Source organism: Mastomys coucha, unplaced genomic scaffold (assembly GCF_008632895.1).
Source record: "Mastomys coucha isolate ucsf_1 unplaced genomic scaffold, UCSF_Mcou_1 pScaffold20, whole genome shotgun sequence".
Taxonomy (NCBI): Eukaryota; Metazoa; Chordata; class Mammalia; order Rodentia; family Muridae; genus Mastomys; species Mastomys coucha.
In genome coordinates, this window is record NW_022196903.1 from 27,260,025 (window position 1) to 27,279,589 (window position 19,565).

At 43.6% G+C, this 19,565-nt stretch overlaps 1 protein-coding gene across 2 annotated transcripts in view; it reads right to left on the bottom strand.

Annotated features, from left to right (window-relative positions):
* Positions 1-19,565, bottom strand: part of Plxna4 (plexin A4) — a 445,847-nt gene that overhangs the window by 155,385 nt on the left and 270,897 nt on the right. For both annotated transcript variants that reach the window (XM_031381450.1, XM_031381449.1), the window contains one exon: positions 8,270-8,401. In XM_031381450.1, the coding sequence (XP_031237310.1) occupies positions 8,270-8,401 (132 nt within the window). The remainder of the gene's footprint in view (positions 1-8,269; positions 8,402-19,565) is intronic.

Genomic DNA, 19,565 nt, shown 5'->3' on the forward strand with positions numbered 1-19,565 from the left:
CTTCTTGACAGAATCAAGACTATTTGTCGATCCCTTCAAGGTTATGGCCCAGATGCATTGACTTGTGTTTAGCAATGAGTAGGTGCTTTGTGTGAGCAATGGGTGACATGTGAGCAAAGTCACTTTAAAGGCTTGCTTATTGGATCGTGTTGAAGGGGTCGGGCAGGGATGCCCCTCCTGCATCTTGCTCTCTGGGGTAGCTTCATTTTCCAGGCCACAATGAGCCAGGAGCGAGGACAGACTTAAAGGTATCCCCAGATACCTTGATGCCTCCCACTGTCAACAGAAGCCAGTAGAATGAAGGACACCATGAGAGATGGTGTTGGTTCAGATACAGAAACACAGCTCTGGAGAGCAGGAACGTGTCCCTTGGACCTCACATAAGGAAGTGCTTGTTATTTGTAAAATCACACAGAAGTTTCCAAGTGTGTAGACATTCCCTCCATGTTCGTGGAGGTCCACATAACATATGACACACATGCATACATGCTGTGTGAATACACAGCAAGGATGAGGCTGACACAGAAAGAGAGGAACGAAGGACGAAGTATGTGTGTGGACATGTGTTTCTGTGCACCTACACATGTACACACATGCAACCAAATGATGCTTAGAACTGTGCAGAATAAAAGAGGGAAAATGAGAGAGCCATAAACGACAGAGTCAGGTGTGCTGTGGCAAAAGGAAAATGACACCTGGCGGTGTGCACTCATTCATTCATTTCTCACTCTGTGGGAAACAGTGATGGCTGAGTGAGAGACAGAGCCCACAGTGAGAAGACAGACACAAAGTCCTGGCTCCTGGTGGTGCAGCTTGCAAATAATCAAACAGGGAGCCCACTTTTGCTCACTGTCATCTGGCTAGCAGATGTCAAGATAAGCATTCTCTAGATGTATCTCATTTAATCCTCACTGCAAGTGTAGATTGATCCCACTTCTTATATTCCCATTGTAAAGATAGCAAATGAGTTCCTGTGTGGCCCGTCTCCACACCAGCCTAAGCATCACACTCCACTCTTTCCCTGCAACCTTTCTATGTTCTCGAAACCTCAGAGGTATTTCCCCATGCCTGGATGTCTCTTCCCCTGACAGTCACCTTCTGTCACCTCATTTTATGCTGCCTTTGCTCAGAAGTTTCCTTCCCTAAGAACAGCTTTCTGGGGACTGTCTTTTAAAGATCATCTCTGTCACTCTGAGATATCGCTTTACTCCCAAGTCAGTCTGTTTTCCACTGTGCTTACTATTCCTTGACATAAGTCATGCACTCATTACTGTTGGAGGTTGTTTTGGTGCTGTTATATATTAAAATGCTAAACTCCATACCTTAAGATCTGGTTGCATCAAGACTAGTGAATTCCCACAAATGCCAGCTTTTGTTGTACAAACTTTGCTCCCCAATTTAAAACTACTGGTTAAATAAAACTAGCTACAGCAAATTACTGGGGAGAATATGGAGAGGTGGAGTTTGAGTTACTGGACTGGTGGTCACAGGTAGGAACCATGAGGAGAAAGAGGACTGAGAAAAGGAACACGGAGAAGGAAGAAGATGGGGGAAAGAGGTCTTCATTAGATGTGATGGTCCAGAAACACATTTCTGAACAAAATGCACCCCTAGGACAGACTGATGGAGCAGAAATAACCTGGGAAGGCACAAACAGCAAGTATTTGGGGAGCACAGCTGAGGAAGTAGCCAGTCTAGCTGCTAGAAAAATAGAGTAGGGGTCATCCAGGAATTGCACAAAGCTAAATAAATAAATCAGTCTTAAGTCTCATTCATTTGGACTCTAGACAGGGTTAGGTATGATTCAATTAATTTACACATTCCTTCATTATTCTGGGAAGTATGATACCTAAAGAAGATCTTGGTACCTGGATCCACACAGAATTCCTAAGATTTGCAGGGATGCTTGTCTCCCAGGAGGTACTCAGTACATAGATGTTGGGGATCCAATGAATAAGGGGTTGAGGGAGCTAGTAACTAGGCTGGAGTTACAGAGCCAAGAAATAGTATATATGCATATGATACATAGGAGTCTTCAACACACACAGTCACCCGCCCACTTCATTCTCTACCTCTGTAGTCATGTGGATTTCTGCACCACCATCTTTCATCACACTTAGAGCTGGCCCATGGTGAGAGATCATCTGGAATCCAAGAAAAGCTTCAAACTTTGTAGCACAAAGATTCTCTGGGTCTTCTGTGTCTATAGGTCCATAGGTTTATAGGTGTTATGAACCACAATGACAAAATGCATGCAGAATCTTTCCCTGGTTGCCAAGCTCTCCTTCCCCTAGTACTGAATACAATATATTATAAGCGGGGCAGAGGCATCAGAGGACAGCATCACAAAAGAAGCCTGGGAATGGGCAAGGATGAGTACAAGGCAGACCCTATTGCAGTGACCTTACTACATGCCCAAGTGGAAAATTCCTCAGGCCCAGCAGTGACATTACAGAGCTGCTTTCTGAACACAGAATCAATACTTTCTGGGTCTTATCCCAAGCTAGTGCCTAATATCTCATCTAAATCTTTAGTATCCATGGCCTCCAGAGAAGGGTTATGACTTATAATTAGGCCTCTGACTCTGTCCTTGGCATCAGCCCCACAGGAATTTAGAGGAATTCTTAGGGCCTTTACTTTAGGAAAAGCATTCTCCTAGTTCCAAACACAAGAGAGACAAAGTCCTCTAGGGATTCCCATGCCAAGGCACCGAGAAGAAAAATAAGCCAACAGGGAATACTCAGGCCATTAGGTAGTGAAAGAAACAAGAATGTCAGGAAGGAGCCATGATGCTGGTGTTGGATGAGGGGATCATCTCTAGACAGGTAATCAGCAGCACACGAAGGAGGCTGCATCTGGTGAATATCAGTTTGGAATTTTCTGAGGATCTCAGGGAAACCTCTTGGAAGCAAAGATTTGGAAGAGAGTCAGCCTTGGGGTTCCATGCCTGGAAGCAACTTCAGGAATGAGGTTTATCAGAGCAAAGACCCTAAGGTAGGTGCATGCCTGGCATAGCAGAGGACTGTCATCTGGGGCATTTCTTTGTTTGGAACACTTATTTTCCCTGTCCTGATTCTGCAGCGTTGGTATGAGAGAAGAGTGAGATAGAGGGTGATAAGGTTAGATAATTCTAGACTATAGAGCATAAGAAGTATCACTGGGCATAGTGGGTGTGATGGTTAGCTTTAATTGCCAACTTAACAAAATCTAGGATGACCTGGGGAAAGATTTTCAATCAGGGTCTGTTTATATTATGTTGACCTATCAGCATGTCCATGGAGGGATAATCTTGCCTGTCTTAAGTGACATGGGTAGATCCAGCCCACTGTGGGCAGAACCATTCTCTACTCAGAAGGTCCTAAAGTATGAAAGCATGCAGAAATTGAGATCTTGGCAAGAAATCAAGCAAGCATGTATTTAGTTATATATCTCTGGTCTAGACTGTAGATATGACAGTCAACTTAAAGTTCCTGCCACTGTGACATTCCCACATGGTGGACTAGAAGCTGGGATTGTAACTCAAACAACTCCCTTTCCCCTAAGTGGCTTTCTGTCTAGGTGCTTTATTACAGCAAAAGAGATAGAAATAGAACAATGGCACATCTTAGCATAGCAAATTCAAGTTCAAGGTGCGATACCCAATACTCTTAAAAAACAAAAAACAAAAAACAACCTTCAGACATGAATAAAAGGAATACACAGGTTTTCTGTGTCCTCATCCATGCTGGTATAATGACATGTTTTAACTTAAACTTTAAGAGATTGGGTTATTTGATAAAGTTTGGAAAATAATGGTGGTCATAGAAAGAATAAAGAAGGCCTATTGAAAATATCAATCTTGATCCAGAGTGGTAGCAATGATATGGCAAATTATCATATTTTAGAAATATCTTAAAGAATCAATAATTTTTCTGATATGTTGGATGTAGACTCATAGGTTGAAAATGAAGTTTAAAATGCCTATGAAGATTTTAGCTTGGATGACTTGGTTGCTATTAAGTAAGATAGAGATTACTACAAATGAGGAATGCTAGAGAGGAACATGAGAAATGTGGCCTTGGGCAGGTTAAGTAGAAAGTGTATGGAATGTACCTATATGGTGATATCTGTGAGGTAAGTAGCTATATTAGAAAGGCTGAGTAGAGAGCATTAGATGAGATGTGAAGCCATGAGACTGCATATCATCATTAAAGAATAATATAACACTAAAAGGATTAAGGAAACAGAAGGGACCAGGTAGTGATCAAGAAGCAGCAACCACAGAGGTGACTGGAAATCCACGATGTTGAGGGACCTTAGAAACAATAATCCAAAGACAGCCAGTTTTTTCTAAGCTTTGATGCTCATAGATGACATCTTTGCTTCTTGAATTTCTTAGCCTCTTCACACAGTAGCTCCACCAAAGTATCAATGCTAGGGGAATGCTTCAATGTGTTGCCACTGAAGGACTGACTCAAGTTTTGTAAAATTATTGCCTGCTACACATTTTTATGAACGAAGTAGCACTGTGCACAGTGACAGCCATTTATTTATTTGTATGTTATCAACGGCAGCTTTATGTCAAGACAGCAGAGTTGGATGACGCAATAGGGCCCATACGGTTTGTGGGTCCTCAAATACACATTAGTTGAGGCTTTCTGGGAAAAAGCCATGGATCCCAGGACTAACTCCTTAGAATTTCACATTATTAACTCACATCCTTTAGGAATATTTAGGTATTTATTCTCATGAAGGGAAAAATAGTAATCTGAAGACTAGTACACGTTACTTTTGGGCTATTCAAGCTCTCAAGGGAAGGTGTTCACCACTGTTACTCTTAGGTTGCAGACGACAAAGCCAAGACTGGGAGTGTGCAGATTATTTGTCAATTTGACACAAACTAGAGTTACCTGGAAGAGGGAACCCAACAGAGGGATTGCCTCCAATAGATTGACCTATGGTCATATCTGTGAGGCTTTTGTTGTTGATGTTGTTGTTAAGGATTGGTGCATAGGGATCTAGCCCACTGTGGGCAGTGCCATCCACCATCAGGAGGTTCTGGGATGCCTAAGATAACCAGCTGAGCAAACCATGGAGAGAAAATCAGTAAGCAGCATTCCTCCAGTGTCTCTGCCTCACTTCACACCCTTAGCTCCTACTTTGGCTTCCATCAATGGTGGACTGTGACCTGCAAACTGAGAGGACCTTTTCCTCCTTAAAGTCATTTTTGCTCAGTGTTTTATCACATTCTAAGGGAAAGAAAACCAGAAGATGGAACTCAAACAAAGTGTCTAGGGTCACCAGCCAGCCAGGGAAGGTTTGCCTTGAAATCCAGGGATTAACCTCATGGCTAAGCTTGCTATATATGTCATGTCACTATTTGTTTGGAGCTCTGGCTGTTAGAAAGTAGAGGATGCTGATTCTTTATGGCTTCCAGAACTTAGATACTACATTTAGCAAAAAGAAGAGTGGGGGTTGATGTGCAGTGTTACAGTTTATGTGTGAAATGTCCCCCACAGGCTCATGTGTTTGAATACTTGGCCCTCAGATGGTAGTGCTGGTGTGAGAAGTTCTGGAATTTTTAGAACATGGGGCCAAGCTAGTAAAGAAAAAAAAAAAGGATGACTAGGGGAAGGTCTTTCAAGATTATAACCTTTGCTTATATAATGAATTACGTTGATGGGATGCTGGCTGACAGGAGCCTGATATGGCTGTCTCCTGATAGGCTCTGCCAGTGTCCACCTAATACAGAAGTAGAGGCTCACAGCCATCCATTGGACTGAGTACAGGGTTCCCAAGGAAGGAGCGAGAGAAAGGACCCAAGGAGCTGAAGAGGTTACAGCCCCTTTAGGACAAACAACAATATGAACTAACTAGTACCCTCAGAGCTCCCAGGGACTAACCACCAACCAAAGAGTACACATGGTGGGACTAATGGCTCCAGCTGCATATGTAGCAGAGGATGACCTAGTCAGTCATCAATGGGAAGAGAGGCCCTTGGTCCTGTGAAGGTTCTATGCCCTAGTGTAGGGGAATGCCAGGACCAGGAAGGGGAAGAGGGTGGGTTGGTTAGCAGAGGGAGGGGGAGGGAACAGTTTTTTTTTTCCAGAGGGGAAAACAGGAAAGGAGATATCATTTGAAATGTAAATAAAGAAAATATCTAATAAAAATAAGATTATAACCTAACCCCACATCTAGCCTGTGTTCTGTTTTTCTTATTTGATACTCCAATATAAACAAGCCACTCTGAGCTCCAATTGCAATGAACTGAACCACTCTAGTCTTCTTTACCATGATGGACTATATCCCTTGAACCATGAGTTAATAAAATCTCCTTTACGCTATTCCTGTCAGGGATATGGCCATAGTAGTTATTAGTAACTAATACACTTAGATGTTGTGGTACAAAGCCTGTGCCCTTAACCAATGTGTACACAAAGAATCCACCAACTTACTGGACACTAGTGTTGACAAAGGTAATGGAACCTCTGGCTTTCATGTTCCATCCCGCTGAAAGGCAATTCCAAAATGGATGGACAAGTAGCCTTCTCATTCCTGCCTTCCTTTCCTGTCTCATATGCCATAATCAAGTTCCCAGCATGCCTCCTTACCAAGCCAGAGTGGGTAGAGAACACACCAGAGAAAACAGGAGCACATTGAGAACAAGGAGACAATAAGTCTTCAGCTGGGTTCTTCAAAGGCAGAGGGATGCACACACTCAGAGTTGCCAGAGAGGACTGATAACTCACACTAGGCATTTAGTTTTCACATCTTTTAAAACTCCTTTCATGTTTTAAGTGCCAGGTTTAGAAATTCTGGGTTTCAGATCAGGCAAAGCATGTTGAAATGTTTAATGCCATAATTCAGGTCTTGGGCTTCCTTAAACATTTCAATTCCATCAAGGAAAGCCATTCTCCTGCCCATCTCCTATGGCCATAGAGTTAGGCAAAGAGTGAGGAATGGGTAATCACATTCAGAAATGAAAAAAAATGTAGACAGGAAGATGGGTTCATCACCAGTTGTTCGTTCCATATCAGTTGTATCCAATCCCAGAGCAAAATATTTCACCATCCTCAAGCCACAGTGGACTCCAACAGACACCACAATGAATCTCTGTGTTGCTGAAGCTGGCAGATCCAGAGACCCACACTGAGAGAAGATGTCATCAAGCTCCTATGGAGGGCGGGGCTGCTGTGGGCTACCAGGACATAATGCACAAGTTCTGTGGGTGGCATAATGTGGAATTCATCTCCCTCACTCTGTGGAGTTGGAACAGGCAGAACAATCTAGACTCTGTCAGTAAGGTCCTCTAGAGAGTTCAGGCACAGAAATGAAGATGAATAAGAGAAAGAGAGAGAGAGAGCTGTCCCTCATGGCTACTGCCTCTGTCACTCAGTTCCAAGGCATCTATATTCATGAGCTAGATGGACAGCTTCCAATATGAGTCCCTAGAAACAATAGGGCAGAGGTGCAGCAATGCCTACCCACACTTGAGGGTTCCGTGATATACTGTGGAATGTAACACTCTGGGCAATGAGTTAGAGGACTATGGGAAACACCTTTCATTATATGGAATTGCCTAGGGGAATCTTCATTTGCTTGCTATAAATGGGTCACTTGTCTGCTCTGAGGACCTCTGAACAACTTACTTAGCACTAGACTAAGCTCCAGAACCAAACCTAACATTACTAAGTCCTTCAGTCTTAGCCAGCAACCATCCCGTGTGCTCTCTGTTCACAGTTTGGCTTTCTTATAATCTTCTAGAGGTTCCACAAAGTTGGAGATATACAAGAAGGCTTGAAGCACATGATGCATCATCTCATTTCACTTCACTGACTGTTTTTAAACCTTCATCAACCTGGCTCTTCTGTGACACTAACCGAGGTTTTTCACTACACTAAATCTTTGCCATTACACAAACCTCTTCAGACCAAGAATGTGACTTTTGATCAGTGTTTATCCTTTGTGTGGGGAAATCTGACCAAGAACTTGGGATTCTACCCTTGTGTTTTTCTTCAAAGTAGGAAATGTTGGCTTTGAGCCTATGCACGTCATCATTTTGAAGCCAGTGAATTTGTACTACATGTGTGGATGTTTTTCATATTTCAAATCTTCCATTCCTGTTATAACAAACTCAGCCCCAGTCCCCAGGCAGCAAAACTGAAGGGAAACACACTGAGCCAAATAAATCAAATCACCTCTCTGCAGCTGGCCTCCTGTAGGTTTCTATGGAGCCACAGGCTAGTATTTAGTTGCAAGACAAATGTCGAGCAGAGCTCAACAGCCTTACCTGCCTTTCTGACATGATGTAGAGTTGCTCATGGTCCTTGGAAAAGGCCATGTCCCGGAGGACTGGTCCTGAGTCCACCACCTGCACAGTCTCATACTGGAGAGCATTGCCTTTGGGCCCATCAACCCGGATCTGCAGAGAAAAGAAAGGTGAAAGGTGAGGTTAGTGTATCAGTTCCTTTTCTATTGCTGTGATAAAAAAAAAAAAGCCTGCTTATATAAGGAACAGCTTATCTGAGCTTATGGTCCCAGAGGGATAAGAATCTGTGATGGCAGAGAAGCATGGCAGCAAGTGGTAGACATGGTGGCAGGAGTGGGAGGCTGAGGACTCACACCTCAAACCATAAACATGAAGCAAAGAAGATAAACCAGCAGTGGTTGAAGTATTTCACTCTGAAAGGCCACATCCTATGACATGCTTCCTCCCACAGAGCCACACCCCATAAAGTTCCCCAAATAATACAACCAAATGAAGATCAGACATTCAAATGCCTGAGACCATGAGGGACATCTTGTCCAATCTACTACAATGAGTTTAGATTTTGTATTGCTCACAGCCCAGCTTCATCCTAGAGACACTCCCAAGAGCCAAAAGAGGTGGGGAGCTCTGTCTCTGTGGTACTTAGAGACCAAAAACAAAGACATAAGTGGCAGAAGTCTGCTGTGGTCTACTAATAGAAGTTCACAGAGAAGGAAGGGGAGTGACCAATCTGAGCTTTGTAAAGAATCTGGTTTTCCATGCCCTGGGATCAGTTCACTAAGGCTGTGGTGGCCTTTAGAGGTGAGTATGGGGCTGGTATCACAATGAAGGGTCTAGGTTGGGTAACTGAGGCAACTTCAAATCAGAGGATCATCCCACATAAGAAAGACAATAAGAAGAGCTAATATTTGTTAGCAGAAATGTTTTTGATATATGGATATATAGTCACTGAAAATTCTACCAAGATATCACTGCTCTGTTTTGGGAGAGAAGTCACTTCCCTGATCCTCTTTGGTTCATAGAAGCCAGATGCTTACACTTCAAGGTTTAGAATAGATGATCAGTCCTGAAACAGCTTGGGAGGTTCTATTCATGGCTCAACTGAAGGAAATCACAGAAAAAAAAAGTGCTTCAGACATGAGCCATCCTCAACCTTTCAAGGATACTTAGATGATTATGTAATGATAATCCCTGGGCCACCCTCAAATCCTTCCTAGAAATCTTTAGACAATCTGGAAATCACCAGAAGAGATGTCCCACCCACACCATCACTGAGAATAAACCTAGAAAAGATTTGGACTTCCCAACTATATACAATGCTCATCTGGCCTCTGGCCCAAGTCTCTAGAGCCAACTGAAATTTAAGTACACAGATCCAGCAGGTGCAGGGCCCTATGTGAATGGCACCATCTATGCCAGCTAGGACAAGCACTCCTGAGGATGTAGATAGGCGCTAGCTATGGGATCAGAGGACTTGATGATATGCTGCTAACATAAGGTTTCACAAGGCATCTCTGGGGAAATGTTAGTGATTTCAATAACAAAACTGAAGAACACATTGCTTTCTGAGTGTGACCATTATGTAACCTTTTTAATTTTTACCTTATAATTTTCAACCTCTGAAGAGATCAAGGAGAATAAAAGAATTATTCAGAGGAACTAAATGATAGAAAGGGACACCACAACTGGTAACAAATAATGCATCAGATCACCAAAATGCCTTGTTTCTGCAGAGTTCCTAAATTTGGATGCTAGTTGATTTTGTGGTCATGTGTTTGATCGCTTGACTACTTATTTTTCAAGTGAACAAATAAATAAAATGAAGGCTCCCCTTTGCTGATTTCCCATTACACTCATGAAACAAATAACAAGAAAGCCAGCAGAGGCTCTGCAGAGTGATGCCCCCCTCTGCAGTGGAAATGCCTCGATGTCCCAGAGCCCCATGTTTGCACCCACTGCTGAGCCACCACTGTGCACACTGGTCAGACATTTTCTCAACCAAAATGAAACAGAAATTTATGCAAAACCAGTCTGGCGATGGAGTGATGGTTGTGGCCAGTGACCCAACCAGGCTTCATAGCCAGCTGGGAGGATCCATTGAGTGAGAACAGAGAGTGATACTGAGCACCCTGGCTAATCTCTGGCTCTCTTGGACTTCTGGAAGGCAAAAGATCTCATAGGGAAAGCTGGTGGAACTAAGTTCCATCCCACGCTTTTGATCTGAGTTAGATTTAGTTCCTTAGCAGCATCCCTTATTATCTACCTCTAACTCCCTGTTCCTTAGGACAGAGTGGCATGCTAGATGTTATAGACATCATATGAAAGAAGCAAAGATCTTATAGACACCAATGGGGCAAACTTTCATAGGCCTGGCCTTTTTTCTTTTCCACCCTCCCTATTCTGCTGGAGTGGGAGAGCAACTGGGTATGTATCTCTTCTCTTTCTCCTCTCCTCTCCTCTACCACAATCCAGACCACAGCTTTATACACTACAGAAAGAAAAGGACTCATGTCTCTATTTCCTGAGAGAACCAAACACAAGATATGAGCAAAAGTTTATTATAAAATTGGCTGTTTGGTAAGTAATTCTAAATTGTAGGATTGAATGGACTAGCGTTCAGCTCTCCAGACTCTACCTAGACAAATAAGAAGTGCTCTTCATGAACTAGACAATGTGTCTGGCAATCACATATCACAAATCTATCACCAATATTAATATTGCCCATGCTTGTGGATGAGGCATGGGTAGCTAAATAACCTGTCCAAGATTGTATGCCCAGTGAATGTGAACGTGAAATCACACCCAGACCTGTCCATGTTTCTACGAGTTTACACACTACACTGAACCCTTACACTGGACCTCAAACCCTAACACTTAATTCCATCTGATTGCTAATATAAATTTTCATTCTAGTAGTTTGTGTTGTGCAAACATTACCCTAGTGGTTGGGTAGATGAAGCATGTCTTTACTTTTGGGGAGGAATGTGCATAGGAATGAAGACAAGGTTGTGAATTTTCAAAATAATGAGCCCTTATGTTTTTTTGTTTTAAATGTTGCAAAGTATTTTTAAGGATCAGTCTCTCATCTAATGATCATAAAAGTTTTATAATGTTGACTGTCAGCCTAATCTTCTTATCTTATTGATGAATCAACTGAAGTGGAAACTGATCTGAGTCTTGCCAAAAGTTCAGTGGGAAGCCAATGTCAGGCTAACCTAGAACTCAGGTCTCTCCCAATTGCTAGGTCAGCACTTGCCTCTTTACCATTTAGTTTTTCCAAAAGCCTTTGACAGGGCTCCACATGGAAAGGTATTTTAACATAATGAGTCTCCATGGGATCTCAGGCAATTTGACCAAAGAAGAAGAACTGACTTAGGAAAAGAACTGGCAGGAAAAGATATATTTCTGCATGGAGAAATAGCACAGAGAACTCCCAAAGAACTGGTGTTGCCACTAGTTCTATTTTTTTAATTCATGATCCAGAGGAGGGACTAGGAGACTTGCAGAAGATTCTAAGCTCTGAGGGCTAACAACAACAAAAAAAAAATCAACAATGGGGACAGAACTATAGAATTAGGCTCTGTCTTCCATGGTCTGACAGTGACGGACGAGTTGTTATGGTGAAGACAAGCCTGCTGGTGTGAATCTCAAGGGTGGATGTCATCTCTGGTGCAGTCCTCATACACTACAGTGCATGGCTGGTACTTGGTAACTCACTATTGAGTAAATGAAAACTACATTCTAGCAACCGAACAATGGACTCTAAGTTGCTAGAGAGGATCAATCTAAGAGGCATAATGAAGAAAGGGGACCTCAGTATGACAATATTTACTTCCCACACCCCTGGGACACTCAGCTAACTAACAATGTTAGATGGAATTTCAGTAGGATGTCACAAAGCCATCACAGACCAGCTCTACCTGAGCACAGGCTGTACCATTCTCAGTCCACTCTTTGTAAGGTAGTAACACAATTCAGATGTTTGGAGCTCAAGATCCACTCAGAAACAACAGTCTAAGTCACAACAAGACAGTGTAACATGGAGATGGAAGGAGACTCTTTAGTCATAGTATAAAGGGTACTCCAAAACTTTTGAAGTACCAGCATAAATAAACAATGCTTGCTACTTTATACAATGATACTGGTGTCTCACCTAAGCAGTGGGAAAAGATAAAGTTTCTAGTGTTTAAAGGCATAAGATGGGGGATCATGAATGAAAACTTGGATGCTGGAAATGTTAACTTTGGAAATGATAGCCCCACTCTGTGAGTTCCCTCTTCTAGTAACATGCTCATTCATTGTGTATAGTACAATTTAGATGGTTCCAACCTGGCCTTCCAGGAGGCTTGGCTCTCAAACAGTTCAATCTTCATACCAATGAGGTCCATGAGCAAAGGAGTTTCAAATGCTGCTATTGGTTCTTTCTGGGCAGTCTGAACAACTGTTCAATATATAACTAGGAATACTGAGCACAGCCTCAAATGACAATAGATAGGAGATAGCATGAGCAGGTCACATGGCAAAGGGCTTTCAACACAGCACATCTGACCATGTGTGTCTCTTAGGTCATTAGAAAAACTGAACCCAAAGGAACCAAATTGATGGTACTAATGAAAGTGACAAGAGCCTGGCAGGAAGATAAAACTAAATATATGAAAGGGGTATCAGAGGCAGGGCAAGGGAATGTGGTCATTTTCTTCAACATCATCATGAAAATGTAGTAAAGGAAGTAGATCTAAGTACCTGACTCTTTCCTGTGGTAGAGAGGAACCCTGGGATATTCCAGACCAACATTAGACAACAGAAATATCTAAACTACTAAGAAAGACCATATATGCCATTGAAATTTTCTAATAGTGGCCACACTTTTTAAAAAAAGCTAATAAAGTTAATGATTATAACTTTTATTTAATCTAGTATGCCCCAAATACAATTATATTAATATACATATAAGTACAAAATTATCAATGAGATGTTTTTAATATACTTCTGATCCTGAATAATGAAATCTGAGGTATATCATACCTATATTAAACATCTCATTTGGGACATCTACATTTTGGGTGCCCACCATGAGGAGTATTAGATGATGCTATTCTAGACTTCTTAACCCTATACTCTTATTCTATATTTGCTATCTAACTTGGCTCAGAATTTATCTTGGTGTCTATCCTCTTGTTGGTACCATAGGCATAGGTTTTACTCAATGACAATACACTAGAATCTCCCAGGGGCCTTCCATCTGTAGCATATCCCAGTGTGTTTCATAGTCTTTATGTATGTGATGTTCGGGAGCTGTAAGCATCAATCTGTGATATGGCCTCTTTCAGGCCAAGAAAGTCAAGATGCTCAGATGCATGGCCCTAGCTCTAATCCAGCCTCACACTTGCTAGGCTCTTTTGGACATACTCCTACCTTTCCTACCCATACTCTGGGCATGCCTCCTATACAGCAGGACTGCCACTATCCTGGATGATAGACAACATATATAACATCTGCTGTGGTATGAGACCAACCAGTCAAACAATTGCTGTGGGAGCAGGTTTCTGGAGGCTTCCAGCTATAACAGCTACATCTGCTGGGGAGAAGGTGGCAGGCAGACAATTAGATGGTAATGGGCTAACTACCAAATACACAGATGTACTTCAGTATTGACAACTGGAGAGGCCACACTAGGACTTAACAATTGAACATCACATCGCTGTGGTCCATACAGGAGCCTTTATTACAGCATTGAGCATGAACTGTTCCACTCCCTCCTTAGCAAGGACATACACACACACACACACACACACACACACACGCACACGCACACGCACACGCACACGCACACGCACACGCACACGCACACGCACACGCACACGCACACGCACACACACACACACACACACACACACTGGGTGACCAGGCTACTCTACCCTCCTTCTCCAGCCAGTTAGTCTTCAGCCCAGAATCTTTCTAGGCAGCCAGCCCCTGTCCTTCCAGCCTTCTGGCCCCCTGCCTATCCACCAGTCAGCAAGGCACCTATCTCCATCCCTGGCACAGTGAGTCTCTAGGCTGCCAGGCAGACTGCTATTGAAACATCAGCAGGGTGGCCTCCACAAAGGTCAGCCATCCAGGGAGCTCCTGGCAGCTGCTTGTTTGTTTATTGGAACATTATCTGGGCCGGGCTGTTTATTTACATCCATTGAAGGATTGAACAATAAATATCGTCTCCCAGTAGCAGGCAGATGCTTGCACTAGAGCGTTCTGGCTGCCGTCTTGCTTGAAATAATCTCCCTAATGAGCAAACAGTGCCATTCATCTCAGAAGACGTGGGCCACCCCTGTACCCCCCCCTCTTCCCTCCCTCCCTGCATATTCTCCTCTAGCTTCACCACGAACAGCTAAACCTGCCTGGATGCTAGGCTGTGTCTAGGTACAAAAGCTAGATGTCCCCCACCCTGCCCTGGAAGGCGGGGAAATGGAGGCAGAACTGGCAAGCGAGGGGGAGGGGTGCAAGTTAAACTTAGAGGTGTGCCCCATCCCATGCTCAAGTCTCTATGGACAGCCTCAAATCTCAAACACAGAGGCACAGAGCAAGCTAGCTGGGAGCCCAGATAGGGGAGCTGACCAGCCCTCCCTCTCAGGATGCCTCAGTGCAGGCGGTATACCCCATTTTCAAGTTAGGTTAGAGCTGAGTTCTGGCCTCCCAAGTGTCCAGAATCTGAAGAAGGCTCTACACAATAAAATGCACAGCAGTTAGTTTCCAAAGTTAGCCTTTGCTAGGGCAGGCAGAGATCAGCAAAGTATCCAAGGAGGAAGGAGAAAAACTCTGGCTTTAGATCTTCCCTTCAGAAGCCTCAAGTATGTTACTTTGGCTGTCCGTTTCCTGGCCTTATCATTGAGGCAGAAGTTGTGATGAGGGCACTTGGCAAGGAATAAGGACTGAGGAGCACTATAGGGCTCTGATTCTCTCAGGAAGACACATCAACAGCCATCGGATCCTATGTGGATAGTTTGTTCATTTGATTACCACAGGTGCTAGTTGATATAGCCCTGGTCACCTTTTTCAGCATCTTGTCACACAGGCTACAGAAAGAGATAAAAGAAAGAAAAAGAAAACTATAGTGCAGAATGCCAGAGTCAGTGACATAGTTAAATGAATGATCCGAGAAGCCAACTCTAGTATGGAATGCTACAGTATCACACACATACATATTCTACACATGCACACATCAATTTGTACATATACATAAACACACCTACATATATACACAAGTTTTGTCTCCAAAGAAAAAGCAGGTCTTAGTTGAAACACAGCCTTTGGAAGTTCCCTGATATAGTTCTACAAAAAGTGGTTGAGGGCTGGTTTTTTAACTCTCAGAAGGAAAAGGAGGAAGAGGAGGAGGAGGAGGAGGAGGAGGAGGAGGAGGAGGATACAAGAGGTCATCACAGAGTCCGATCTGAGATGAGACCTGAGTACTTTGGCTTTGGCTGGGGAAAGTGATCCATCACTCCCTCTTTATCCCTAGAGAGGAGATGCCAGCTTTGTATGGTGGTAGACTGGAGCCTCACATTCTCATCTGATTCTTGGCATTGAGAAGTATACTCACTACCAAGCAGGCTTCCCTCATGCCCTCCATACCCACTCCCTACCAGTATGCACCAAACTACAAACCAAAGACATCTGTTGAGAAAACTTCACTCACTTTCACCTTGAATTTCCCCAGGGCTTTTGCTTTAAAAATTACCCATGGTCCCTTGCTGCCACTTCCCATCTGCCCTCTCTGCCCCCCTTTCTTCTCCCACAGTTCCTGTTGCCCTAGGCCTTACTCTACAGTGCACTCGGTTTTCATGCTTATTGTATGAGCTCTTGCTAGAATGCAGAAACCTTTATTAAGGTGTATCTCTCAAACCCTTGAACCATGCAGTGTAGCTTCTCAGATGTTTGCTAAGTGAGTGAATGGATGGATGGATGGATGGATGGATGGATGGATGGATGAATGCAAAAACCCACTGACATATTTATTTACCTTCACGATGTGGGGCTTCCCTATTTTACACTGATGGAAAAGGATCCAAGGACAAGATGGTTCTGGAGCTTCCCTACATAGGCCCTGGTAGGCAGTTGGGCCCTTTCTCTGTCAGTGTGAATTCTACTACATGGTGTGGTGTGCCTCCCTGATCTGAGACTTAGAAAATGGGCCTGGTCCCCACACCCATGTTTATGCTGTTTAAGTTGCCCCAGAATAGCACAATGAAGCTCTTTGTTTTGATTTCCTGATCCTAGCCAGGAGAAAGAGAATGCAAAAGGAACAGCAAGACTGTAAACAGCAATTAATTAGACAGGCACTGCATGTGCATGAATCCCACGCCACATCCACTTTACCAAACACTGCCGGCAAAGCTGGTCCCTTTGGGTCTCCTATTAGACACATTCAAAGGGCTGAGTGATGAGTTCTATGCAGTCATTAGATTTTTTTCCCCTGCACTGTCCAGATCAAGAAAAAAGTTCAGGAACCTTGGCCTCTGAACTACATATGTGCATGAGTTGTACACAGAGAAAAAAATCTCCAACTGTAGAAGGTGGAGAATCTGAAGAAGTGAAAAGCAAAGTTGACATGGTTCATATAAAGCAAGGATCAGAAATGGCTCAAACTGAGATATTTAAAATACAGACTATGTTAAAACTGTCTCCCTGATTCCACCTGTCTAGGAGATGCCTCAGGAGCTTACATTACAGGCTTACAGGTTTGAAAGCTTAGCGTTATTAGCCACCTTTTGTCCTGAGTAATCTTCCCTCACAAACTTTGGTTGGCCAGTCCTCATGTTTTTCTGTCTGAATGGGAGCCTGGACAGACTGCTCCCACTCCCAGAAAGGAGTACAAATAGGTAGTTAGTTAATTCACCACCTGCCACAAGCCAGGTACCTTGCCACACACTTTATATGCATTGGCTCCTTCTGGTGCCTGGCAGATGGACCATGCTCATCCTTGCTATGAAAGATCAGCGTCCTGAAGATGGCACACATTGGCAGACAGCAGTAAAGCCCATGGACAAGCACTGGGAATCCTGGCTGTGGCACTTAGGAACTGTGTGGACTGAGACAATCTGCCCAAAGTTTTCCAATCATCACTTCACTCATATTAGAAGCAGGATAATAACAGCTCCATCATTATTGATACTGTGTCAATATGATAATATCCCCAAGCATGTAAAATATATAGTAAAGGGATAACCATCATGTTTCAATAAAAACTAGTAATTGAGGCTGGGGAGATCATTCAGTCAATAAAACATTCACCTTTGAAACTCTAAAACCTGAGTTTGACCCCTGGACTCTACACATAAAAATAGCTAGGCATGGTGGTATATATTTCTAATCCAGTGGTGACCAGGTGGGACAGGTGGATCCAGCCTACTTGGCCGCTTTCAGATGAGTGAGATCTTATTTTAAAAAACAAGACAAGTAGCTTCTGAAGACTGACACTCAACCTTGCTCTCTGTCCACATGCATGTGCACACACAGAAATATGTCCACCACCAGCACACATAGAAACATGCCGTGTGTGAAGTTACCATAATGAAGAGGCTAATGTGGAAGAGCCAGAGCAAGCTGTGGCTATGAGAGGCACTCAGCACTCTACAGGAATCCAGGAACTCCTATCTCACTAGAGGCACAGGGAAATGGAAGTGGCTTGCAAATGGTGGACCCCTGCCTGAGCTGGTTGTACCATTGCTTTTTGTTGTTGTTTTATCTGAAATAGGCAAATTCTAACTCAAGTTAGAAGGTGCTAGCATACAGCTGGGCACCAAGTAGACATATGACAGGTGTGAACCGGGTGAGGAAAGATGTCCTGCCTAAGTTTCATTCAGGTTTGACTCCTTCACATCCCCACTTTGCCAGTCTGCTCATACTTCTGGTCCTCTAGTCTCTGGGTTCAAAGACCTGTCTCAGGATGGAAGCTTCTGAGCTGTGTCTTCATCTGTACCTTGTCATGTCCACCTTTAGCCTTTCTACATATGGCTGTCACCAACCTAAAACAGAACCCCAGTGAAAACGACACTCCTCCTGGACACCCTTGCCACTCCCTCCTCCCTTTCCCAATAACAGTGGAATATTAACCATCTAAATCATTCAGGTCCAGTCTCTCCAAGATGCAGTAGGCCTTTCATCTGTGCCCCCACACCACCCACTTCTGTCCCAGCTAGTTTTATGTCAGCTCGGCACAGAGTTATCTGAGAGAAAGGAATCTCAATTGAAGAAATATCCCCATGGGATCCAGCTATGAGGCATTTTTCTCAATTAGTGATCAATGGATAAGGGCCCAGCTCACTGTACACAGGGTCATCCCTGGGCTTATGGTCCTGGGTTCTATAAGAAAGCAGGATAAGCAAGCCATGAGGAGCAAGCTCATAAGCAGCACCCAGCCATGGCCTCTACATCAGCTCCTGCCCTCAAGTTCCTGCCCTGTTTGAGTTCCTGTCCTGACGTCCTTTAATGATGAACAGCAATGTGGAAGTGTAAGCCAAAGAAACCCTTCCCTCCCCAGTTTGTTTTGGTTATGGTGTTTTGTCCCAACCATAGTAACCCCAACTAAGATACATTCCTTCAGTCGTCTTTCTGCTTCCCTTAACCTGCCCAGTTCACCAGTGCTTCCAGAACTGACCCCAGGGCACTAATAGGGATTTTTTACTTTTACCATCCCTGCCCACTCCCATCACTTCCTCAATGTGGCATCTGCCCAAACTGTGTTTGCATCGAGCAAAAAGCTATCAATAGTCCGACTCCAAAGCCACTTCTTTCCTCCTCTTATGCTTCCTGCATGTTCCATTTCCATGCCAGAGGGTCAAAGTCCTCAGGGCAGATGTTCAGGGGCCAGGCTCCAGTGCAAGTCATGGACCCATTCATATTCCTACCATCGTGCCTTCTGTTAGTATTTATAGCATGTTTGATGTGTTGAGTGGCCTCTGATGAACTATGGGACTCAGAGTTCCCATCTTAGGCCACTGAAATGGCCCTTCATCATTCATGAAATGCTCTTCATCACTAGGAGTAAGAACATGTAGATGTGAATTGAAGCAGTATGCCTGGTTAGATGAGACCCAAAGATGTGTATGGTAATGTAGCAAAACAGTGCTTCCTGAAAGGTCGTCAACAGCCAGTCTATACCAGTTGCTTAATAGATGTTTACTAAATTAACTAGTGAACATGTACACTGTGTTTACCATGAAAACTACCCCCAAAGGGTCCCAGAGTTCTAAGACACTCTGTCATGATCGCCTAAGCTTACCTCTCCTAATATCTCAACACCCTAAAGGATCATCAGGTTTCC